This window comes from Strix uralensis, chromosome 5 (assembly GCF_047716275.1).
Source record: "Strix uralensis isolate ZFMK-TIS-50842 chromosome 5, bStrUra1, whole genome shotgun sequence".
Classification (NCBI taxonomy): Eukaryota; Metazoa; Chordata; class Aves; order Strigiformes; family Strigidae; genus Strix; species Strix uralensis.
In genome coordinates, this window is record NC_133976.1 from 5,194,181 (window position 1) to 5,218,044 (window position 23,864).

The window sequence follows — 23,864 nt, forward strand, 5'->3', positions numbered from 1 at the left end:
CGGCCTGTCCACCCCGGCGCTCCCAATCGGGCACGTCTCCCTGGTGTGTGTCGTGTCGTGTCCCCCCTCCCCACCCCACCCCGACCCCAACGCACGGCTGGTTCCCCGGCTTTTATACCTGCCCAGAGGGCTTTTTAAAAAATAAAAAATAAAATATATATAGAGAGATGTGCATCCCCACCGAGAAGCATGAAAAACCTCAGCGGCGCTTCCCTGTCCCCACGCCCAACGGCGGATGGGCCGCACCGGGGGCTTAAAACCGAGTTTAAGATGGGCGCAAGGACCCGTCTGGAGGTTCGGCTGCTCCGCCCGTCGAGGAGCGGAGCGGATGGGCCGCGGAGGCATTTCGCGGCTGCGGGGTGAGCCCAGCCCGGCGCTGCCGCCGCGGGGATCGGCGCTGGCCCCGGAGACCGCCCCGGCGGCACCGGCGGGGCAACGGCAACGGCGCGGGGGCCGCTGCGGAGCCCCAGTTTTTAATTAGACCCCCCTGTATAAAAACTCCTGAGAGGCGCTGCCCCTCGCACCCGGGTAGACGCGCTCTTGCCGGCGTGCGGAGAGACAGCGCGCAGCGGCACCCTGTAAGTGACTTTTCCTAGGGTTGTTTTCTTTTTTTTAATTTTCTTTTTCTTTTCTTTTCTTTTCTTTTCTTTTCTTTTCTTTTCTTTTCTTTTCTTTTCTTTTCTTTTCTTTTCTTTTCTTTTCTTTTCTTTTCTTTTCTTTTCTTTTCTTTTCTTTTCTTTTCTTTTCTTTTCTTTTCTTTTCTTTTCTTTTCTTTTCTTTTCTTTTCTTTTCTTTTCTTTTCTTTTCTCTTTTCTTTTCTTTTCTCCCCCCCATTCTTCTTCTTTCTCCCCCTTTTCTTATTTATTTTTCCTCTTTTCTTCGTTGTTTTATTTTCTTATTAATTTTCTTCTTTTCCCTGTCTTTCTGCTGTCTTTCCTTTTTCTCCACGTCTTGTGTCTTTCTCCCCCTCTTCTCCCTCTTCTTCTCCCCTCTTCTCCCTTTTTTCCTAACTCTTCTCCCTTTTTTTCTCCCTCTTCTCCCTTTTCCCCTCCCTTTTCTCCCCTTTGTTCTCCCTTTTCTTCTCCCTTTTTTCCTTCCATTTTTCCTCCCTTTTCTTGTCCCTTTTCTTCTCCCTCTTTTTCCTCCCTTTCCTCCCTTTTCCCTCTTCTCTCCCCCTCTCCCTCTTTCCTCTGCCCCTCTCCTTCTCCGCCCGCCCCCGACCCCCGGTCCCGCCGTTGCCCCCCTGCCGGACCAGCGGGCGGGGGGAGGCCTTGCCCTGCCCTGCCCTGCCCTGCCCTGGCCGCCCCGTTCCGCCCCGCTCCGCCCCGTTCCGCTCCGCTCCGCGCGGCGGTGCCGGCGGGGCCGCTAGGGGATGCCCTGGCTCAAGGCAGCGGCCGGGCCGGCCGGCGGGACGCGGGCGAGCAGCCAATCAGCGCCTCCCGCGGCCGGCGCCCCGGCTCCTGCTCGCCCCCCATTGGCTGCGGCGGCCCCGCGGGCGGTGCTGCGGGCGCGGAGCCCGCGGGGGGGGGCGGCGGGGTCGGGGCGCCCGGGGGTCCCTCCCGGCCCGGGAGCCTTCCCCCCCCCCCCCCCCCGCCCTCAGCCCCCGCGCAGCCTCCTGGGGGGGGGAAAAAACCAAACCAAACCAAAACACCCGAAAACAACCCAAAATCGTGTTATTTCCAACCGCGGCCGTCTCTCTGCGCGTGTGTCCTTAAAATGAATAATAATTCCCTCCTTTATGAGACGGAGCGGCTCTCAGCCCGCCGGTGTAGCAGCAGAGGTGGCCAGCCCCCGAGGTCCTGCACCTGCCGGCAAGTCCCCGGCCCGGCCTCGCTCCCGGGGGGGCTCCGGTCCCTCTTCGCATCCCCCGGGGGGTCGGCGGGGAAACCGAGCCCGTCCACGACCTCCCGGAGTGGCTATTCGCAGAGTTTCCCGGCCAGCGGGAAAACTTTTTTTCCGCCCTTAAAAAGGGAGAATTAACAAACAAACAAAAAAAAAAAAAAAAAAGGGGAGGGGGGGAGAATTAAAATAAGTTGGCAAAAGGGGGTTCCCGCGGGTGCGCGGCGGGGGCAGCGCGGAGGCGGCCGGTGCGCCCCGCCGGTCCCCTCCTCAGGCGGGGACAGGCTCCGCCTCCCCCGGGCTTATGACACTGGAACCTCCTTAAGTTGCGTCTCGCCACAGCTGTCTGTAAGCACTGAGCCGGCTGGCGCCATCCTGCTCCTTTCAGAAAGAATGCCTTCCCTGTAAAAAAAAAAAAAAAAAAAAAAAAAAAAGAAAGGAAAAAAAAAAGAGACAGAGGGAGGAAAAAAATAGGGAAAAAAAATAGGGCGAGCGAGCGAGCACAATCTGATCTGATCAAGCACTTTCAGCTTCATCCCTCCTGGGTCACATTCTGCTTCTCCACCAAGGTTTGTGCGGAATTTCTTTAGCAACTTGTCGCTTCCCCCCCCTCCCCCTCTTCTTCCCTCCTTCCCTCCCTCCTTTTCTCCTCGCTCCTTCCCTTCACCGCCACCCTCTTCTCCATCCCTTTACACCCCCTCCTCGATTTTTTTTCCCCCCTTCTCTTTCCCCCTCTTCCCCCCTTTCTCGGTTGCATAATAATTAATGAGCAATCAAAGTGACTCTAGGCTGCAGAGCAGCGAATGGCACAGGTTCTCACCGGCTTAAGCCGCTGGAGCTTCTCAGGTGCAAATGGAGCAAATAAACAAATAAACAAACAACCGCGACGACAAAAAAAAAAAAAAGCCAAAAAAAAAAAAAATAGCAAGAGTAAGAGCTGAGGCGGCAGGAGCGCGGTTAGAGCTGCTCGACTCCGCTCCGAGCAGGGAGAGGAGAGAGCGAAAGAGAAAGAGGCGCTGGGGAGAGGTGGGTCCAGGGCAGAGCAGGCGCTTCCCAGGGATGGCTGCCGAGGGATGGGATGGGTTTTCTCCTGCCTAAAAAGTCAGGTGCTAAAGTTCAGAACTTCTCAAGCACGTTTCTCTCTCTGTCTCTCTCTCTCTCTCTCTCTCCGCGCTCCTTCCCTTTCCTCTTTCTCGTTACAGGTGATCAAAGAAGAGAAACATCTGCAAAAGAGCGGAAGATACTGAGGGGATCTCACTTCGTAGAGATTTTTTTCCCCTGAGTTTGTTTTCCCTTTTTTAAAAAAATTTTTATTATATTCTTTTTTTTTCTTTTTTTTCTCTCTCCTTTTTTTTTTTTTTTTTTTTTTTTTTTTTTGGAATCGATCGTTTATCACCATAACCCCCCTCCCTCCACTTTAAACCAAACCTAACCAGAAACATCCCCAAACTCGCCGAGCACTTCCCCCCCTCGCCCCGCATAACTCCAGCACCGTCTCCCCCTCCTATCTCAAGCTCTCCGCGCCTTGCTGAGGAGGAGGAGGAGGAGGAAGAGCAGCGGCGGAGCAGCGAGCGCGGAAGATGGAGGTCTCCACGGACCAGCCGCGGTGGGTGAGCCACCACCACCCGGCCGTGCTCAATGGGCAGCACCCGGACTCGCATCACCCCACGCTTGGCCATACCTACATGGACCCCACGCAGTATCCTCTCGCCGAGGAGGTGGATGTACTTTTTAATATCGACGGACAAGGCAACCCCGTCCCTCCGTATTACGGCAACTCCGTGAGAGCCACCGTGCAGAGATACCCCACGGCCCACCACGGTGAGTGTCCCCGCCGAGGCCCCGGCTCCCACGGGGTGGCCCCGGCCCCGGTCCCGGCCCGGCGGCTCCGCGCTGCCCCCAGCCCCGCCGGCCCGGCTGCCGTCGGGCAGACCCTCTCCTGCCGGCGGGGAAACCACGTCACGGGTGGATTTTGGGGTTGGCTTATTGGAAATAAATCAAAATCCAGGCTTTCTTTCTTTCTCTTTCCCTGTTTTTTAATTTTTCTTTCTCTTTCTCTCTTTATCGTCCTCTCTTTCCTTCTTTCCCTCTTCTTAACGTTCTTTATTTCTTTCTTCCTAGCTTTCTTTCTTTACACTTCTTTCTCCCTTTCTCCTGCTCTCTTTCTTTCTCTCATCCTGTCTTTCCCTCTTACTCTCTTTCTATCCTCTCCTCTCTCTGCTCTCTCCCTTTCCCCGTCTCTCCTGCTCTCCTTCATTCTTTCTTTCCCTTTCATATTTCTCTTGATTTCTTTCTCTTTCCCTCTCTCTTTCGCTTTAGTTTCCCGCCCCCTCTCTTTAATTAGGTTAACAGTTAGGGTTTTCATACGGTGTTTAGTTTTTGCACGATTAAGCTGCTCTGGAGAAGAAAAGCAAGCTGGAGAGCAAGGGTGTGAAAATGACCCTGCTGTCCTCACGCTTGGGCTATTTCATTCGCACTTGCTGAGCTTGTTAGGCTTGGGTTGAAAGTTTTGCACATGCACCCAGGGCCGCACCACGGCGTGTGTTAAAAACAGGAAAGAAAAAGAAAGAAAGAAAGAAGAAAAAAAAAAATCCTTTGGTGTAATTAGGTATCAGACCTGGTGTATTTTCCTGAGGGTCCTGCAGGAAGGTAATGATCTACTATGTGAATTTTGTTCCTGGGTCACAGCTTTTAGAAAGGAGGTGAAATACCTGAGGCCGATGGGGCCCAGGTCGATGAAGGGATGAGTGCTTTGGTGCCATCTTTTATGAAGAATCGGAGAGATCCAGTATTTATAGCTGGAGTTTACCTGTATGGTTGAAAAATAGGGAAAAGCGTAAAATAAAAAAAGGAGGGAAAAAAGCAGATGCTGATTCGTGAAGCTGGACAGTGACCTCTGTCGTGGCGAAAGCTAAACACCCGAGGTTTGCGGTGGAAATCACCCCAAAATCAAGGAGAAGAAAGTGGGACAAGTGAGTGTAGATGGAGCCGAGACGGGTTCAGGGGGCTGCTCCCAGCCCTCAACTACTTGTTGAGTGCGAGTCTGCATTAGGCTCCGCTCAGTAACTGCATTGTTCTGCTATTAGTCCCTTTAAAACAATTATTTCTAAGGATCAGCAGCCTTTGTCCTTTCTTTCTTTTCTTTTCTTTTCATTTTTTTTTTTTTTTTTTTTTTTCCCCAATATATCAGCAGAAAGTGGAAATGCGGTCTCTCTGATCTAGCCTGAATATTATTTACTATGTTACTTCCTGGAGAAGATAATGAATCTTGACCCTTTCTATTCGTATAACCCACCTTCCCTTCCTTTCGAGCAGTTACTTTCAGTATTGTTCACAAATGCCTGGTACGGTGAAAACTAGCTTGGAGATTTTCTAGACACACACAAGCTCCCATGCAAACATACGTGTCCACACTGCACCAGCTCTCTAACTATCTGTGGTTCTATAGATCTGTGTTTGCATCTCTCCTTCTGTATATTTAGCAGTCTCTATACACATACCACGATACCTACCGAGGTTAAGGCTCTCTAGATGTCAATGCGTTTCCAGGGCTTCATTAGCAGGCGCAAACCTGCTCTCTTCCAGTTGAATAACTGTGTTTTTCAGCTTACAGCGATTTGCTCAAGTTGCTGTGGGTTTGGGTAGATCTGATTTTTTGGATATATTTTTCTTTTTTTTTTCTTTTTTCTTTTTTTTTTTTTTTTTTTTTAGCAAGGGCCGAGATTAATTTAAAATATTAGGCATCATCCCATAACCAAACAAAAAAAGGTTTGACTGCGTAAATCTAGTGGTTTTATTTTATTGTTTTTTCCATAGTCCAGGTCTGCATTTTAAAATACAAGCGAAGGGTCTCTTGTCATAAGAAGGGGATGGAGAGTTTCTTTTGAGACAGTTGGTACTCTCTGCGTGTGCCATAATGCCACGAAAAAGCCGTCCAACATTTCTGTTCAGCCTCATGGAAGAAAAAAAGACAAACCGGGTGGTTATCATCAGCTCTGTTGGAAAGGTTATTGCCATGTCTGTGGGCATCTTCTGGTCTTCTTCGTTTGGCCAGAATATTCCCAGGGTTTATAGCCCACGGCTGCATTCAGGAAATTATTTTCCAGCTGAGGAAAAAAAAAAAAAAAGATTTCTGCAGTCGGGGCTTGGCAATTTCACGCAGGATCTTCTCTTCAAAGTCCGCGTGGGATTGTCTGGAAAAGGGGAAAAAGTGGAGCAGGGCTCGTCAAATGCCGTGTCCCGGGGCTGGCATCCCTGCTCGGGGGCGTCCTGACCCGCAGACCCGGTCCTGAGCGGAATAGGGGCTGCCACCTGGGGCTATTGTAGCTCTTAAATTTTAATTTTGAAAGGGCAGTTTACAGCATCAGGTGTAATTTTACTTGCTTCCCCCCGTGTGCGGAGCCCTTTGGGAAAGAGGAGGAGGGGGGGGTACAGTCCGGCACCCCCCCGGCGGGTTTGCCAGGGTGGCAAAGGGGGTGTAACGGGCTTTTCACTGTGTTTTTTTCCGAGCAGGGAGCCAGGTGTGCCGCCCCCCGCTGCTGCACGGCTCGCTGCCCTGGCTGGACGGGAGCAAGGCGCTGAGCAGCCACCACAGCGCTTCCCCCTGGAACCTCAGCCCTTTCTCCAAGACTTCCATCCACCACAGCTCACCGGGACCCCTTTCCGTCTACCCACCCGCCTCCTCTTCCACTTTATCCGCCGGCCACTCCAGCCCGCACCTTTTCACCTTCCCGCCGACCCCTCCTAAAGATGTGTCCCCGGATCCGTCCATCTCCACCCCCGGCTCCACCGGCTCCACCCGGCAGGACGAGAAGGAATGCATCAAATACCAGGTGTCCCTGGCCGATACCATGAAGCTGGAGTCCTCTCACTCTCGGAGCAGCATGGCTTCTTTAGGAGGAGCCACCTCCTCCGCTCATCACCCCATCACTACCTACCCACCGTATGTCCCAGAATATGGCTCTGGACTTTTTCCCCCCAGTAGCCTCTTAGGAGGATCGCCCACCGGCTTCGGGTGTAAATCGCGACCGAAAGCACGGTCAAGCACAGGTAGGGCTTCTGGCTTCTTCATCCTCGTGGCTCGGGAGAGGAAGCTATGGGGGGAAACGGGGGGCAAAGGGGTAGGGCTGCGCCCCCCTCTCTCTCCGCAGGCAGAGGGATGCTCACAAGCATCCGTGTGATGAAAGCAGCGGGGGCTGAGCCCCCGGACACACACACGACTTTACCTTCCCACAGGTTGCACTGATGAGTTGATAACCAAACTCCCCCTTGGTCCACCCGGGCTGGGGGTACAACCCCAGGCACGCCGGCCCAGGGACCCCAAACCTCCCCCCCCACGCGCTGGCGCAGGGTCCTGCCCCGGGGGCGACCCGGCCCCCTCCGCCACCCCCAGCGCCTACGGTGCGCTCAGCTGCGGCGCCTGAGGAGGAAGCGAAACCGAGGGAACCGCAGCATTAGTGTATCTCTTCTGTATTTTAATAATGGTACTAAATCCCGGCCAATTTCCCCCGCCTGCCCTCCGCCTCGCTCTTCCCAGGGCCTCTTCCCTCCCATGCGGCGCCCGGAGATGCGGAGGGGGGGGAGGGGGGATGTCCCTGGGGCTGGGGGGGGCTCGCTCATGCAACCCCCGGTCCCATCCCGCTCCGTGCCCGGGGCTTTGGCCACCCCTAATGCAAGACCCCCAAAACATTCCCCTGTGATGCTCGGGGGGGGGAGCTGGGGGGGGTCCCAGCGCTGTGCGCACCCCGCGGACAGGGGAGGGGTACGGGGGTCGGTTTGCGCGGCTCCGGCTCCCGACGGCTGAACACTCCGTGCTTGGCCATGTGTGTGCACCGAGGGGTAGTGTGTGAGCCGAGGGGGGTGTGTTTGTGTGTGTGTGTGTGTGTATGTGCAGAGGAAAGGGCGATTAGTCAAAACTCTTTTTTTTCTTTTTTCTTTTTTTTTTACTTTTTTTCTCTCTCTTTTTTTTTTTTTTTTTTTTTTTTTTTTTTCCGAGGAGGCTGCTGCAGGGTTGCCTGGCATGAATGAGATCAGTTTTCAGGGTTTTTCCAGGGTGACATTTACTCTGTCTGTCTGAGCAGGGACTGTCTCTATTTAGCTGATATGTTTGAGCTAATCCAATTATTTTCAGACTGCTGCACGCGACAGTTGCATTGTTTATCCAGCGCCAGGAACTTTAATAGAGTCCGGATGCGGTTAGAGTGACAAAAAAACCCAGACCTGTATGTTTTGTACATGAAAGCAGGAGAGAGAGAGAGATGGAGTGAAACAAAAGAGAGGGACAGAGACTCAAACAGCCCCGGAGCGGCTGCCCCGTTTAACCAGAGGGGAACAAAACGATCAGGGTATTAACGGGAGCGGCTCCCCGCCTGGTCCCGGTACGGACCGGGTGCTGTGTCGGGGTAGGGACCGGTTTATTCTCGCCCCTGGTGCAAGCCGGGCGGTGCTGTGCTCCCCCGGCCGCCCGCCGAGCCGCAGCTCCCGCCGGGGCACCGGCTGCGCGGTATTTTCAAACCGTCTTGCCTCCCCCCCCCTCCCCTTCACCCCCCCGCCCGACCTCTTGTTTTCCTTTTACCACTTTCTGTTACTTTACCTTCTAGAGAGACATCTGCGGTTCGTGATAAACCAACCCCAGCAGCAACACCTATTTTTTTTTTCTTTTTTTAAAAGTTGATTTTAGCAAGCTGGGAAGCTCGCAGACAAAGAGGGTTAGTGCTGGAGGAAAAGGAGGGAGGGGGTGTTTTTTCAGGATGAAAGAGGGAGAAACGGCTGCAAATGTCTTTTTTTTTTTTTTTTTTTTTTTTGTTGTGGGGGTGAGAGGAGAGGGGTTTAGTGCAAAGGCTCTGGAAAAACGGTTGCCGTTTGTGGTTAGGGCGCGGATGCCTCTTGCTCGAACGCAGCGCGGGCTGGGGCAACGGGGAGCCGGCTCTGTGCTGAGTTAGCTCTGCTCTGGCCGGCTGAGGTCTTCTGCTGCTCTCAGATGGGCCAGCAATGTCATTAGGTGCGAGAAAAAAAACACCTCAACAAACCAAACACCCAACAAAAAAACCACTCACCCTCTGAAAGTAGCTGAGAGGCATGCCTGCACCCCTCCAATTCCCTCCTCTAAGCTGGGAGCCGGTGGGCTGGGGGAGTGTGTCGTTTGCCCCCCCCAATAACCGGGGAGAGATTAGAGAGGTGCCAAAAAGGAGAAGGAGGGAAAGGGCTCAGGCAGACTCGCAGCTTTTTGGGATCCTAAACATCAGGGATGGACCATCAGGCTGCAGATTTGATGGGGAAGCCAGAGGGGTTTCCACAAGTTGGGTGGTGGAAACTTAATTGCAAATTAATCGATAGCAGATATTGGGAGAGTGTTTGTGTATCGGCTGGGGCCGGGGACGTGTTTTGGTTGTTGGTCTGTGATTATTTTGGAGGTCCTTGATATGTTTTGACTGAGGCCAAATGAAGAACCTCCCCAGGCTCATGCACCCCCCTGGGAGCTGGGGCAGTGCTCAGGGAGTGACCCTGGGGTCCTCATACACGTCAAAAAGGGGTATATGGACTTAAATTTGGTATCCATCCATCTAGGGGAAGGGGGGGAGGATTGGAGGCTCCTTGCTGGGCCTACCAAAGTTTGTCTGGTCTATGTGGCAACATGGGGTCTGAAGGGGTGTAGAAGCCCTTAATCCAGAGGTGAGGGGGAATTGTCAGTCATCCCCATCCCCCCGAAAAGGAGGGACCTGTGAGAGGGGTGAGAGCTTCTTCAGGGAGTCCCTCAAGTCACCATGGGGTTTGGATTGTCATTGTCACCATCCCTCTTCCCTGTTACGCTGAGACACAGGCCTGATGCTGCCTGCGGGGTGGTGCTGGGGAGGCGCACAGGATCAGGCCCCACCAGACTCCCCCCAGCCTGTGCCAGGGATGTCTCTCAGCCATGGCCTTGGACCCTTGCTTGGACATCCTGAGCTTGGAGAGGACTGGCAGTGTCTGGCATGGCTGGGTCTCTCGGGGGGATTGTTTTTATTTTTTTGAGGGCTTTCCCCAGCCCCTTTTACCTCTGCTTTCCCTAAGTGAACTATGTGCTCTCTTGTTTCCAGAAGGCAGGGAGTGTGTAAACTGTGGGGCTACCTCAACCCCTCTGTGGAGAAGAGATGGCACCGGGCACTATTTGTGTAACGCCTGTGGACTCTATCACAAAATGAATGGGCAGAACCGGCCCCTGATCAAACCCAAGAGAAGACTGGTGAGTCTCCTTTTTTATTCGTTCTTTTTCTTCTTCTGCAACTTTTGCTTCTTGTCTGCAGCTTGGGATGGACAGGGAAGCTCAGCCAGCTTCGAAATCTGGTCCCACTGCATCAGAGGGCTAGAAGGGGGGGATGCTTGGAGACGTGCTCCCAGCCACTGTGGGCCTCAGTTGTCTGATCCTCTTGCAAACTGCAAAACAGGTTAAAAAATCAAGATCTAGGGCTTCTTGCAAACCAGAACTGAGTTTTCTCCCAAGTCGCAATGGGACAGATGCCTCCGCACAGCACTTTTGGGTGGCGACCCAAGGACAGTAGCTCTTTCCAGGGACTAAGAGCAGAGTAATCATTTCCTAGTGACCAAAGAGATTATCAGGAGAACAGGATTTCTCCTGGGCTCTTCACACTGCTGTCCTCTCCTTCCCAAGTGTGTCTCCATCCCCCTCAGCTGGTGGTGTCATGCCGGTACCTGGTGCCACTGGGGCATCAGCTGGACCTTGGTCCTGCAAAGTGCTTGGCTGATGGACCTAGTGCCACTTCAGCCTGGTGTGGTCATTTGTACCTGAGCCATGTGGGTCTCAAATTTTGTCATTCGCCTCCAAGTCGGTGTGAGCAAGAACACAAGGTAGGGGATGGCAAATCCCGGTGAGTGTGCAAAGCTGAGCGCGCGCCTGGGGCCGCAGAAGTTGAAGGAAGACAAAATGCGCGGGTAAATATTTGAAATAATAGTTGCAAACCTCACGACTGTACTACACACAGGTAATATGTTACAGCATCCCCAGTGATCTATTTATGAATTTCCCTGGAAGCCACAAAAAGGTCTGGAAGCTGTGGGCATGGCTAATAAATGCAGGCAAACCACAAGGGGAAAGTATATCAAGTGGGGGAAAAAAAAAACCTTCCCTTCTTGGGAAGTTATTGAATGTTTCGCATCGAGGCACGTTTGCTTTCGTTAGGATTAAAGACGTGGATGGGCTCCTGAGGGCTGCTCAAAATGCAGAGGAAAAGTGGCTCTTGTTCCTCCACGGAGTTTCTGAGCTGATGGATGGATCTGGCCGGTTGCGTGAGGCTTGTGGCTGGCATGGCCGGGTCCTGCAGGCAGGAGAGGGGTGTTCCCCGTGAAGGTGCTCACGGCCTTGGTCTGGCAATTCTTAAGCATGGATTCAGCTTCCTCACCTGTGAGACGCCCGCAAAATTAGACCGGCTTTATTCCCACAGGCACCAGGAAGCGTTTGCAGGATACGGCCCCAGGAGGGGTTACGCTGCGAGGGGCAGCGGTGTCGGCTCTGCCTGGCTGTGTGGGTTTTGGGGAAGATGCGTGTTTGCTCCTCTACCCTCAAACTTCCTATGGGCGAAACCACTCTGTGCCTTCCTATATGGGCTTTTTCCATATAGGAAAACGTTGGTCTCCCTCATCTTTCATAGCCTTGTTAGAAAAAAGGAAAAGCTTTCTAGGGAGGGAAGTACAGGCTGGGATTTTAAATTTTTTAGGCAGCTCTCTTGTTCTCTTCTCCTCCTCCCCCCCGGCCCTTCTGTCTTAAACACACACACTTCGTTTTCTTTTTTAGTTTTTTTTCCTCGTTCTCTCTTTATGTGTAAAGTTAACTTCCTAGGAAAAAGCTGCCGGATATCTGAGCCCTGGAGATAACTCTTAAACAACAGCTCCGTTTCCCCAGTCCAAACACACAGGAGCTTGAGCGTATCCAAACAAGCGGAGGGGGAGGCAGAATAGGAAAGCGGCTGGAAAGGGGGGGAGAGCTTTCAAAAAGTGTCTGATGGAACCATGAAAGAATGTCCCGAGTCACCCTCAGCCCGGCACATTTAAAATGAACTATATAAATAAATACATTGTAAAAGGTCATTCTTGGGGAAAAAAAAATAAGAGAAAGAAGGAAAGAAGGAAAGAGAAAGAAAAGAGAGCTCTTGTCTTGCATAATCACTTAAATCTTGGGTATTTTAGTTAAAGTTTAAGTTACAAAAAAGTTCCCATTCTTTGAATGCAGCCTTTGCTAAATGGGAACTTCTGATTTTTTGAAACATTTCTAATGCTGTTTGCATCTATACTAATTTCCCTTGCTAACCTCCAAAAAAAAAAAAAAAAAAAAATCAGAGGCACTGAAGCTGGGCCTGCATTTGCATTTTGTGTGCATAGGTGTAGATATGTGTGTGTCTGTGGCTTGACTTGATCTTTCCTGACTTGTGAAAGCGAGTGGCGTGGGGATGGAGGCTCGGGGTGGGGATCCAATGCACGTTCCTCTCCCTCTGCCGCAAGTTTCCTGCGTGACCTTGGGCTGGTTTTGTAGGCTCTGATCCTGGGCACACTGGAACTAATGAAAGGACTTTGATGGGTTGGAGAGAGAAGGCAAATAAATCCTTAGATGCTGAGAACCCAGCTCAAGCCTTATTAAATTCAATGCGTGTCTTTGTAAGGGCTTATTTTAGAGGAGACAGATGGAGCTTTGCTGGTCGAGGGGGCTCAAGCAGGTCAGCTTTGGGAGGAAGGTGGAAGATCTGGAGATGTTGGCAGGGGCACTGGGAATGCGCAGGTGGTACCATGCCACTGTTCTGCTTAAAATGGCTACAGCCCTCTCGGAGACCGTTCCTGTCCCCGTTGAAGCCAGTGGCAGCCCCGTCACTTCTGTTGCTGAGATAAAACCTTCCTTTGGATTTTCTTCCTTTTCCTGCCCATGTGGATGCAGAGCTCTCCCTTTCCGTGTCCAGCCATGCTGGTTTTGGGAGGATTATAGCCAATTTCTCAGAAGGCCCATGCATGTGCAGTCTTATTTTAGGGTGCTGATGCTTGCAGCTTTGTGGGTACCCCATATAAATCCAGACACTGAAAATGCCCCTTAATTTAGCATCTTTATCAGTGCTTGGTTCCTCCAGCACCATCCTCAGTTGCACCTTCTTGTCACTACTAGTGCTTATGAAGTTGTCCCCTTGCTCACATGCAGCCAGGCCATGGGGTCCGGTCCTACAGATGATATGGGGAACCCTATTAGTCATCCCATTACTTACATGGCCAGGCTCAGGTCGGTGATTAGCGTCAGTGGATGCCATTGCTGGGAGATTTTACAATAGCGTTATTATTCATTGTTTCCTGCCCACTGCCGGTGTCTCCGGTGTAAGTTGGTACAGCATAAGAGGTACAGTCTGGGACCGAAAGAGCAGAGAGTTTAAAATATTCAGCTAACGGACACTGAATTTTTGTAGAGGAAACACGGCAGATGGAAAGGTTTTAGAGAAGACAGTAGATGTTGTGATTTATTCGTTTATTTAATGTCAGAGTTTGTTTGAAGGTAGCAAGGTGGTGACCAGGCGTGCCTTTTAAACACACTTGCTGTAAGAGAAATTACGGCGAGCGCCGTGTAGAAACCCCAAATATCTTCAAAGGGGATGTTTCCCCTGTGTGGGCTGAGTCAAATATCACTGGTTTTTAGAAATTTCCTTAGGCATGATTTTTGGGTCTGATAAGGGCAAAGCTGCCACTGAGAGCCTCAATCCAGCCTCTGAGCCACCCGTGATGGCTGGCAGGAGCTGGGGGGGTCAGAGACCTGCAGACTCGTCCCCTGGGTCTTGGCGAGAGCCCGGCTCTGCAAGCTGTTGTGTCTGTGCTGCATTTGAAGAACGCATATTAACCCAGTGATTTTGGTGGGAACCAAATTCTGGGGCCGTGGCATGGTCCAGAGGAGGACAGGACCAAGACGTGTGTGTGAACATCTGTTGGGGGCTCTGCCGCTTGTGGTGGGATGCTTCAGCTTCTCCTGTTGGTGCTGGGATTTTTGCAACCAAAGACCCCTGTGCCGTTCCTAGCTCCTGCTTGTCATCGGCACAGAGGAGTCAGCTAGAGGCCTCATTGGGCTTAAGATCAGCTCGTTTCAGCATGGTTTCTGGTCAGGCGAAATGAAACTGTCCTCATGGGCAGCTGGTCAGGGCCCCTTGCTGTCAGATCAGGCTCTCTGTGATGCTTCCTAATGCTCATGGGCATCACATTTATTTTATAGACAGTCCTTTTTGTCTAATTAAAAGAAAAAAAAAATCCTACTCTATCTAAAGCAAAACCAACCCGTCCTCTCTCCACCTACGCCACATTCAATTATGATTAAAATTGCAACATGACCTAACAAGAGTTGGTATTAATGCTAGCACTGTGCCAGTGTCCATGTTTGCATTTTGGGTTTGTTGTACGGTATCCAAAGATGCGGTATTTTTTTTTTTTTTGAAATGTTGGATGTGCTACAGTGTGCGGCTGTGTGGGGTGAGGGGTAAATTTGAAACAGTAAGAGCACAAAAGAGAGCATTAAAGGCTCAGTTCTGCAAGGTGCCAAGCATTGCTATGATCTGGCAAATCGCTTAAGCACATGTTTTAACTTTAAGCACATGAGCAGTCCCATTGAAAGCAATGCATCGGGATGAAATCAGAGCTCTGGGACTGTGTCATATTGATGAAGAAGAGATAGGACGGGGATCTAAAGGTCTTTTTTTAGGAGCTGTAGGCACTTGCACACACGCAAACATGCATACATGTTCACATAGAAGTCTGCAAACTCCTTTTCCTCCTTCAGCGGCAGAAGAACAATTTGTTTGCTAAACTTACAGTTTTTGAGTGATAAGCATGAATTCATGCACATGAAAGAAGAGCAACTTTGCTAAATTTGGTTTTGCCAAATCATTATCACAGCTAACAAAAAAGCTTCTGTATACACCTTGACACGTAGACTTTTTTTCTTGTTCCGCCTTTATGAAATGGTAAATTCTTTCAGGCTCATTACCAATCCTTAAATAAACATGAAGGTTCAGGCTGCAAAAGGGTGTAATTAAAAAGTCGGGATTCTCGCTCTTTGCCACAGTGTTATTTCCGATCTGGAGCCCGTATCCTTTGAAGCTGAGCTGAATTTACGGGACCGGGCAGTGCTTGCGGTCGGACCCGGCGAGCAGCTGCCCACCAAGCTCAGCGCGGGTCTCACCCGGCGCTCGCTGGAGCCGGCGTGACTCATGCTGTTGACTCCAGCAATTGTCGGTTCAGGCCCTGACTGCAGAATTAGACCCCTGGGGGGTCTGAGAGAATTAAGATGGAAAGACATGTTGGCATTTAAATAATATTTTCCCCTCTGGAATGGGCTGTGCCAGCGCTGCTAATTTTTGATGAGTTCTATCAGAGGTTTAGGACTCACTTTTAGGATGCCCTTTGGCACCTGATTCAGTTCATATATAATTTGGGATTAAAGTACCTTGGGGATTTTTTTCAGAATGATTATTTGTTCTCACAAGCCAGTTTCTGGAGGCCTCTGCTGATGTGCGTCAGTCTTGCAGGGCTGATGTTTTCCTTCTCAGAAATACTGCTGATGGCATCTTTTTTATTTTTATTTTTTTTTAACATGGGTGCTTTTCTTTCCCTCTCCTTCTCTTCCCCTGTCTCTCCCCCTCCTTCCCACAGTCTGCAGCCAGAAGGGCGGGCACGTCCTGCGCAAACTGTCAGACCACCACTACCACCCTGTGGAGGAGAAATGCCAACGGCGATCCTGTCTGTAACGCCTGTGGGCTCTACTACAAGCTGCACAATGTAAGTGTGACTGTAACACTTGATAACGGGGCCTCAGTTTTGGTGTTTTCTGGTCCAAACTCTTCCTTGACTTAAGGATTTCCAGTCTCGGGTGGTGCTGAGACCTCATTTATCCCTTTGGGGACCTTGGGGGTTGGAGCGATGAGTCCGCATCGCCTCAAATATAGCTGATCTGACTTCGGGAGGCATAAAACAGGCTGTCCATGGGTAATGTTAGAGCTTTCCCATGCCTCAGCCAAGAAGGGAGGGGTAGATCAACACAGAGAGACATTATCCACTGCTGATTGGGCTCAGTGTGTTGGAAAAGACAACACGCCGTCCTGCAAGCCGATACCCCTTCTATGTGTAACTTGGTTCCTCCAGCAAATACAAACTCCGGAAAAAAAGCAAAATGTGCCAGCAACTATTTAGATCTTTCTTGGGTTTGTGGCTGCCTTTGTCCCATCCCTCCACCCGTCCCCAAAGATGATCTATTTAGGTCTTGTGTTTGCCCCGATTGACGCAAGCGATTCCTAAACCAAAAAGGACTTGATTTAGTTAGCGGGTTGCAGAGTCTGCTCAACCTGTGATGTGAATTTTAAAGTGTCTGTCATGGAAGGGAAGGAAAAATGAAATGAAATGGCTGGCAGATTTAATCTAATATCTCCATGCAAAGCCAGCTTGCAGGAACCAGGGATATGTGCCCCAGGGAAAGAGCTAAAGGGATCTGAAAAGTCTTCTACCAAATAATACTGCTAATAAAAGAGTCTTAAGGCTACTCCTGTTACTCTCATTCCACATGTGGCATTAGAATAATTATTATGTCAGAAGAAGGAAAAGACTTTCAATTTCTCTGCTTTGATATCACTTTTTTTTTTTTTCCTAGTGGTCGTTTGCTTTATGTTTGATTTAGAAATCTTGGGCTGTGTTTTGCCCTCATGTCCACCCACGCAAACACATCAAAGACAGATCGGGTTTCATGGAGCACCCAACCCTTGTGGTGTCTCAGTCCCTTCCATTTGTTATTTCAAGCTCTTTGGTTTCTTGGGATGAGTAAACAAGTTTGGATTAAGTAGAAAAAAAAGCCAACTAGGCTAATTTTTCACCTGTTCTGTGAGAGGCATCTCTGTTGGAAAAAAGGAAAATGTGTTTACCCTTTAGTGGGCAGGCGTCTCAGCATGTTTTGAGTCTTATGTAGCAAGCAAAGCTTGTCATCAAACTCTCAGTGTGATCACTGCAAACAAAGGGGTTGGACCCGGAGTGAAAGCTCTCAGAATATCACAAGAAAAATATTCTGTTTGCTATTTTCATGGCAAGAAGGGAACAAGGTCAGCCAGTTTCACTGGAGGAATCTATGCTTGTGCTATATTTTCATTTTGGCCTTGTAGCCATCAGTGGTAGGACTTAAATAACATAACTTCAGAGACCTATAGGGAGACGTATACTTGAACTACTCCCCCTGTACCCCAGCAAAGCCCTTTGAAGAAAACAGGCTCTTCTCAGGTGCCATTGGTTGGACCTGATGGAGATGCTTTTGTTTGGATGAGATGACTTGTAGGTGGTGTAGTTTCTTCCCATGACTACAAAAGGTGGCAGGATGATGAATTCAGATATGTCTACCTGCATTGTAGACATCTGCCTGGAGGAATCCCCCCTAAGGTGTCTAGAATGGTGCCTGGGTGCTGGGGTTCTCCAGAAAGGAGCCTGCAAAAGCACATCCTTCTCTTTTTCACGCTAACATTGTGAACCTAATCGTCCTGAATTGACCTCTAGATCCGCTGTTTAGGGAAACTCTGATCCAGCTGTGAAATTTGTGACATGGGGCAGGCCTTGAGCACATTGGAACCATTTTCAAGTTCATTAAAAACACTGACAGCTGCTTAAAAGCTCAGCACAGCTACTTACCAAAGTCAAGTAGTATCTTGCCTTATGAGCAACTCCATTAATGGGACCTGCTTAAATGAAACCCCTAGAGGACTGAGATACTGTGTGCAGCAATGTAACTAGGCAAGGATACTAAAATCTGGCTATGAGTGGGTAGATCCTTTTGGTTTTACTTTTTTAAGATGATGCTTAGTTATTACTGCGGTGAGAAACAGGCAACATCACAGCCAATCGTCCTTTGACATACCACCCTCCACTTTAAAGGTCCACGACGGCAGAGCATCGAAGCATTATTCTACAGCCCAAATGGCTTTAGAGTCTGTGACTGTGAGGGTCACATTGTGCTTCAGAAGCTAAATAGGAGTGAATTTTTTGTGACGAGTGGTAAGGCAGGGGTGGCTTCACGGAGATGTCTTCTCTTTTTGGCTGCTGGGAGGCAGGACCTAGGGAGCTGTGCTAACTGCTTGGTGAAGGGCACCAGCATCATCCTTTCATCAACTCAAGACAGGGAGGAAGTTTGGTGGTTGCATGTGGACAAGGTTCCTCGGCTGGTGTAAATTGTTCTGGTCTGTTAAAGTGTGAGACTTATTCGTGTAGACTGTGGTCCTGCTCCCTTTATGTATCTTACCTGCATCAGTTCTCCATTAGAAGAGGTGTCGGAAATAGAGAGGCTCATCGTAGCGTGTTCCTCCCAAGCAGCTGAGTGTTTCTGCACAGACTTTGTGTCAATGCCAGTGCAAGGTCTTCGGCCCTTGGAAGATGCCTTTACCTTGTTTCAGGCTAGGCTGTAGCAAATTCCTGGCTGTTTTTTCACTCCCTCCACCCATTTTGTCTTTTCTTTGGGTTTAATGAATTTTTCTTGGACCTTCAGATCATTAGGCTATTTTAACGGACCTTCAGATCATTAGGCTATTTTAATGGATTGATCTGAAGACGAAACTTACCCAGTTTTAAAGTCCACACCAGGAACGATTGCAGGGAAAAGGCTATTTTTTTTTTATGGGACTATTTTATTCATGGGGCTATATCAGTTTGTTTTACTGTTGATTCCCACAGCTTAAGCAAACCCATTTGTCAGTAGGATATAAGCAATAATCATAATAGTCTTGGGGTGCATTTAGAGAAGCTACTGGCATTTCCCCCACTGACTTCAACAAGAGCCGGCTCCATTAACACCAGTATTAACAATGACTAATTTTTCACATTGATACGGTGCCTTTCATCCTGTGGCATCCTAGAGTGCTTTCTAAGATACAGCCAGCCTGGAAGATTAACCCAACATTGTAATGACTATGTCTGAAGGATAAATCCGCTTCAGTGACAGGACCTTATTGAGGTCAATGGCAAAATCCCATTGTCTTCAGTCAGAGCAAGATCAGACCTATAATGTTTAAGACTATCCCCTGGATTTGATCTGATGAATGTGAGGTTCTCATCCTTGCTATTTTAGTCCTTCTGAGAAGCGGGATGAGCCTTCACTCACTTCAGGGATGGGTCAGAGTATACTTTGCTGGAGGTGCACAGCAGACTCGCCTGTGCCCATAAAAATGAGTGAGTTGCCATTGTTTTTGGTAAAAGTCCTCAGAAAATGCCTTTCACAATATTCAAAAACAGGGCTATGCATCCCAAGAGCAGAGCAGTCAGTATTTTGCATGTGATAAAACAAAGAGCATAATTCCTGCCCATAATTAATTGGCTCCATCTGCAATTAATGAATATCATATACATGCATTGGGCTGGTTTAATTTTAATTTAGCATGTGTTTGTCATTTTTATCACGATGAATTATCATTGAGAAGGTCTTCCCTATGGGTCTCTCGTTTCTTTACCCCAAAACCAGAGATGGGTCCATGGCTTTGATGTTTTGGGGACCACTTTAACTCTGCTGTGATTGGTCTTTGAAGTCACTAGAAAAATTTTTCAGTTTGCTGCTGTGACTGTGCTGGTCCCACTCCTCCTGATATTTATCTAAGTCCTTATCTGATTGACATTTGGGTCAGGTACCCGTTAGGAGGGTGAGACCATGTACGCTGCAATGATGTGTCCAGCTAACAGCTTGGATGGCGTCTCTGACCCCAGCTGTGGAGCTGGCCATGGCTTTGTCACCGTCCTGAGCAACACTGGTATTCCCATCCTTAAGTTTCATCATGGCCTGGGCCAATCTGCTCTTAGCGATTGAGTGAAACATGAGAGATGTTGCTTTGAGGAAGTGGTCATTGTCCTAAGAGCCAGCACAGTCCCAGTCCCAGCACCAGACTATTCTTGCTTCGTCACCACCAGCTCCTGAGCTTGCACCTTTGCTGCTCCACCTGGAAATCAATTCTGGCTGCCCCTGAGCCTTGGTGTCATGATGCAAATCCTCATTAGGAGCTGGGGAGGCTGGGGCTCGTGTGTGCCTCCCTGGATCTGAGTTGGACTCATGAGGGATGGGTCTTCAACGTCTCCTTTAACGTTGCTGCCTGGTGGGGCTCACTTGGGGCTGTCTCCTGGCTTTGAACTTGGGCAGCACATCCCTGCTGACTGACTTAAAACAGGCCAGGCAAAGATTTCCCATCCCAGATGTTCAGTTGGAGCAAAGGGCCTTCCTTGTGTGTGTATCCTGTTCCTTCAGTGAGGACAGGAAGCCAGGGAGGCGGGTGACGTATTTAAAGTCCATGACATTTGAGGTTTTTGCTTCTTGCTGCCCCAGGGCTGCTGTTGGGCTGTGCATGGGCAGATTCCTCCTTCCAACTTTTAGCAAGCAGGGATTCTCCCTCTGGTTCCCTTTATGCAGAGGTAGTGGAATCAGCCTTTTATTCACCCATTTTTAGGATGAGGTGAAGATTCCCATCACTGCTGGTACAGAGAGCCTGGAGTCACTAATTCAGACTGGGATGATGAACTTTGGGATGCCTAAACTGGAGCAGATGGGCTGGTCCTTCCTCTCCCCATGCCTCCATCCCCACATGTATCAGAGAACTATTGTATCCCTGCCTTCCCAGAGAGAGAAATCCATGAATGATACCCATGCTGTGAGGAAAGGCATCAAGCAGTGGCTGATAAGCAAGAAGCAAAACTGTTGTGATATGGAAGAAGGGAGTGCTTTGTCCCTTGTGCTGATTTAAGATCTTATGGATGAAAATCTGTTCAGGACCCTTGCAGGAACCTCTTTTCATTGTCCTTCACCAGGGTTGAGACAGTGGTTGTCGGTGGATAGCAGATCCATTTTTTCCCCCTTTTCTCCCTTTTGCAGAATACCCATCAGCACTGTCGTGTGCTCACATTTATTATGAAAAGTGGTGTTCAGCCCCCAGGGAGTTTGCTGGGCTCTCCTGCCTTCTGCTATGGGTGAAATTCTGCAGAGGAGCCAGTGCAAGACCTGTGTAACATCCCATATAGCCTCCCAAGTCCAGATGTTTAAGGATGTTTATGGATTATGGATGCATAAATCCCTTCCCAAGTGTGGTCTTTGGGGCTTCCACGGCCCCTGTGCTAATGCAGGTTGTGATGCTGGCTTTCCATGCAGCAGCAGGATTTTCTTACAGGAGGTTCAACAGACCTTTTGCTACCATTTCCTAACCTTGGTGGGTGTACGGATGGTCATTGTTGCTGTGTAAATTCATGCAGGAGAATTTAATGCTTAGGTTTCCTAAAGATGTGTCTTCAGGCAAGTAGAAAATGCTCTGCTGGGCACCACAGATACCTGTTTCAGCCCCCCCCCCAAAAAAAACCCTGGAAGGCTTTAGAAATAAAATCAGATTGGCTAAAGTAAACCTGAAAGGAGGGTCAGAACAAAATATTTCCAAAGAAGAAAAATAAGACAAATACCTGTTGTTTTTCTGAAGGGTTTGCTGAGCTTCCTAATGCCACTGTGAAAGTTTGAGACCCCTCGTAGCACTGAAATCCCAGCAGCTCTTGCTGCTAATGGTTTTAGATCAGTCAGGAAGCCTCAGGGTGAGACAGTGTCTGCAGGGAATATTTCAAGGTGATAATGATTGGTTTCATTCCTAAACATGGTGCAATTACCTAATGTGCAGATAGCTGAAATTTTTCAGCTGCTGCAAGTTATTTGGGTATGTTTTGCTCCTGTGAGGCTCTGCCAGCAGTCTTCTGTCCTTTTGTCTTCAGAAATTTCAGCCAAACTTGGGATTTTCTGGTGGGATCTGAATTTTGGGATGGGGAGGGAGAGTTGTGTAGCTGTGGCACATGAGGTGTGCAAGGGGAGGAGGGTGGCTGCTGGCTGTTCAGCTGGTCCTGGGCACTTACCTGGGACTGCCTGGGCATGGGGTACATGAATCCCATGGTGATTTGGGGAGAAGGGATGGAAGCACAAAAAAAATAATTGATTTTTGTTTAGATTAACAGACCCCTGACTATGAAGAAAGAAGGAATTCAGACCAGAAACCGAAAAATGTCTAGCAAATCCAAAAAGTGCAAAAAGGTCCATGACAACCTTGAAGACTTTCCCAAGAGCAGCTCCTTTAACCCTGCCGCCCTGTCCAGACACATGTCCTCCATCAGCCACATTTCACCTTTCAGTCACTCCAGCCACATGCTGACTACACCAACACCGATGCATCCTCCATCCAGCCTCTCCTTTGGACCTCATCATCCTTCCAGTATGGTCACTGCCATGGGTTAGCGAGAGACTCCCCTGCTGAATGCTTACAGTCTCAAAATGAGATTTACTTTATATACTTGCATTTTTGCAGGCGTGTGGTTATGGGTCTGACGTCCCAAATCAAATGGGAGGGGGAAAAAAGAATTAAAAAAAAAAAAAAAAGTTATTTGAAGGCGTAAGAGAGAAAAAAAAAAAAACCCAGAAAAAAACTACAAAAAGCACAAAAAAGGAAAAAAAAAGAAAAAAAAGAGAAAAAAGTAAAAAAAAAGTTTTAAAAAAGTGATGTTTGCCACTTTTTAAAGGAACTCACTATGGCGTCTATGTATTCTTACCCACTGAATCTGGATACCATTTGTGAATAAGCCATTCAGAACTTGCATTCCCTATTGGACAGGATCTCTAGTGCTGTGAAAAAAAATAATAAAATAAAATAAAAAATGCTGAACATTGCATATAACTTATATTGTAAGAAATACTGTACATTTGAGGAAGACTTTATTGCATCTGGGGAGCTGTAAAGAAAAAGGCATGAAGGACTCCTAGAGATTTTTTTTTTTTAAAAGGAAAAGAAAAAAAAAGAGGACGGGAGGACAATTTAAAAACCAGAAAAACAAACAATGCAGACCAAGAGGAAACGCGGTCTTACGAACAAATGGACCAACTGCCAGTCATGTCTTCTCCTTTTATTTTATTTTTGTTTTGTTTTTTTTTTGTTTTTTTTTTCAGTTTCTTTTTCGTTTCCGGGGAGGGGGAGGGGGCTGGCTAGAACGGTTTTGATGATGCATTAACTAACTAACTAACTAACTAAATAACTAAATAAATAAAACCTGTAGGGAGATCATTCATTTCGGGCCATGGGCCTTTTACATAGGAAGTACCAATGGTGTCAGGCAATCAGTGTTAACATGCGGACATTGCCAACAAGGGGTTTTCAGATAGCCATTCTCCAGGTCTATACGCATTGTGAACAAGTTCCTGTAATTGTTGTTTGTATGTATAATTCAACGCACCAAAATAAGAAAGATGTAGATTTATTTCATCCTATTATACAGACTGAATGGTTGTACAAATTTATTTACTGCTAGTGATAAGACCTGCTTTTTTTGTTTTGTTTTCATATTTTTTCCTCCTTTTTTTTTTTTTTTGAGAATAAACTAGATTAAATTCTGTTGACTTAAAAGTGTTTTGTGCTTGGGGATGGGAAAGGGAATATGTTTCTTTATTAATTTTTTTTCAAAAATTGTTTTGATGGTATTTATTATGTAGTTACCACGGGTACGGGAATGTGTGTCTCTGCGCTCATGCTGACAGCGAAAGGAGCCTTTGTGGTGGCTTGATGAAAAAACCTCACAGAACAAAGGGAAAAAAACCCCTCAAAAATAAATAGACTGCATTTTAGTTTAACCACGCTGTCCAGTGTGTGCTCCCTGTCCCTCAAATGCCCCCACCTGATGTTGGGCTCCCATGTGGGATGGGTCCCTTCTGGTCTCAGTCAACCATGGCCATCACAGTGGCAAACCTCTTGTTGAGGACAATTTGGGACTGGGTAAGTGCAAAGGTACAGCAGGATCTTTATGATCCCGGCTGCTTTTTGGGCAATACTAGGAAAGACCCTGAGACTTTGTACAGGAGCTGGAAAAGTGTATTCTGCTCTGCGCCGTTGGGTACTCAGTGGTATAATTCGATGGTTCACAGTTGAGATCTTGATGTGAAATCAAGATGGACCAGGCCCTGTCCCTGTGCTTGGAGGAATGGGCAGAACCTATTACAAAAGGCTGGA

General features: G+C 48.7%; 1 protein-coding gene and 1 long non-coding RNA gene across 5 annotated transcripts; one reads left to right on the forward strand and one right to left on the reverse strand.

Moving 5' to 3' along the window:
* Positions 1-1,650: 1,650 nt before the first annotated feature.
* LOC141943952 (uncharacterized) lies at positions 1,651-3,033 on the reverse strand. The gene is made up of 2 exons (XR_012629114.1): positions 2,660-3,033; positions 1,651-2,241 (listed from the first exon to the last, which is right to left on the reverse strand). It is a non-coding gene; the product is annotated as an uncharacterized LOC141943952 (long non-coding RNA).
* On the forward strand, positions 2,236-23,256 carry GATA3 (GATA binding protein 3). 4 transcript variants are annotated; one of them, XM_074869730.1, is made up of 6 exons: positions 2,236-2,408; positions 3,042-3,660; positions 6,352-6,888; positions 9,915-10,060; positions 15,496-15,621; positions 21,821-23,256. In XM_074869730.1, the coding sequence occupies exons 2-6, from the start codon at positions 3,420-3,422 to the stop codon at positions 22,103-22,105; spliced, it is 1,335 nt and encodes a 444-aa protein (XP_074725831.1). In that variant the 5' UTR covers positions 2,236-2,408; positions 3,042-3,419; the 3' UTR covers positions 22,106-23,256. The 4 variants fall into 4 exon arrangements, with proteins under 4 accessions (XP_074725831.1, XP_074725832.1, XP_074725833.1 ...); XM_074869731.1 differs by having other exon boundaries at positions 9,918-10,060; XM_074869732.1 differs by having other exon boundaries at positions 21,829-22,026.
* Positions 23,257-23,864: the final 608 nt, after the last annotated feature.

Excerpts from the sequence above, each read along its gene's own strand:
- GATA3 (XM_074869730.1), top strand. The coding sequence starts at position 3,420 with ATGGAGGTCTCCACGGACCAGCCGCGGTGGGTGAGCCACCACCACCCG. Across the intron at positions 6,889-9,914 it reads GAAAGCACGGTCAAGCACAG|AAGGCAGGGAGTGTGTAAAC; the intron begins GTAGGGCTTCTG and ends TCTTGTTTCCAG. Across the intron at positions 10,061-15,495 it reads TCAAACCCAAGAGAAGACTG|TCTGCAGCCAGAAGGGCGGG; the intron begins GTGAGTCTCCTT and ends TCCTTCCCACAG.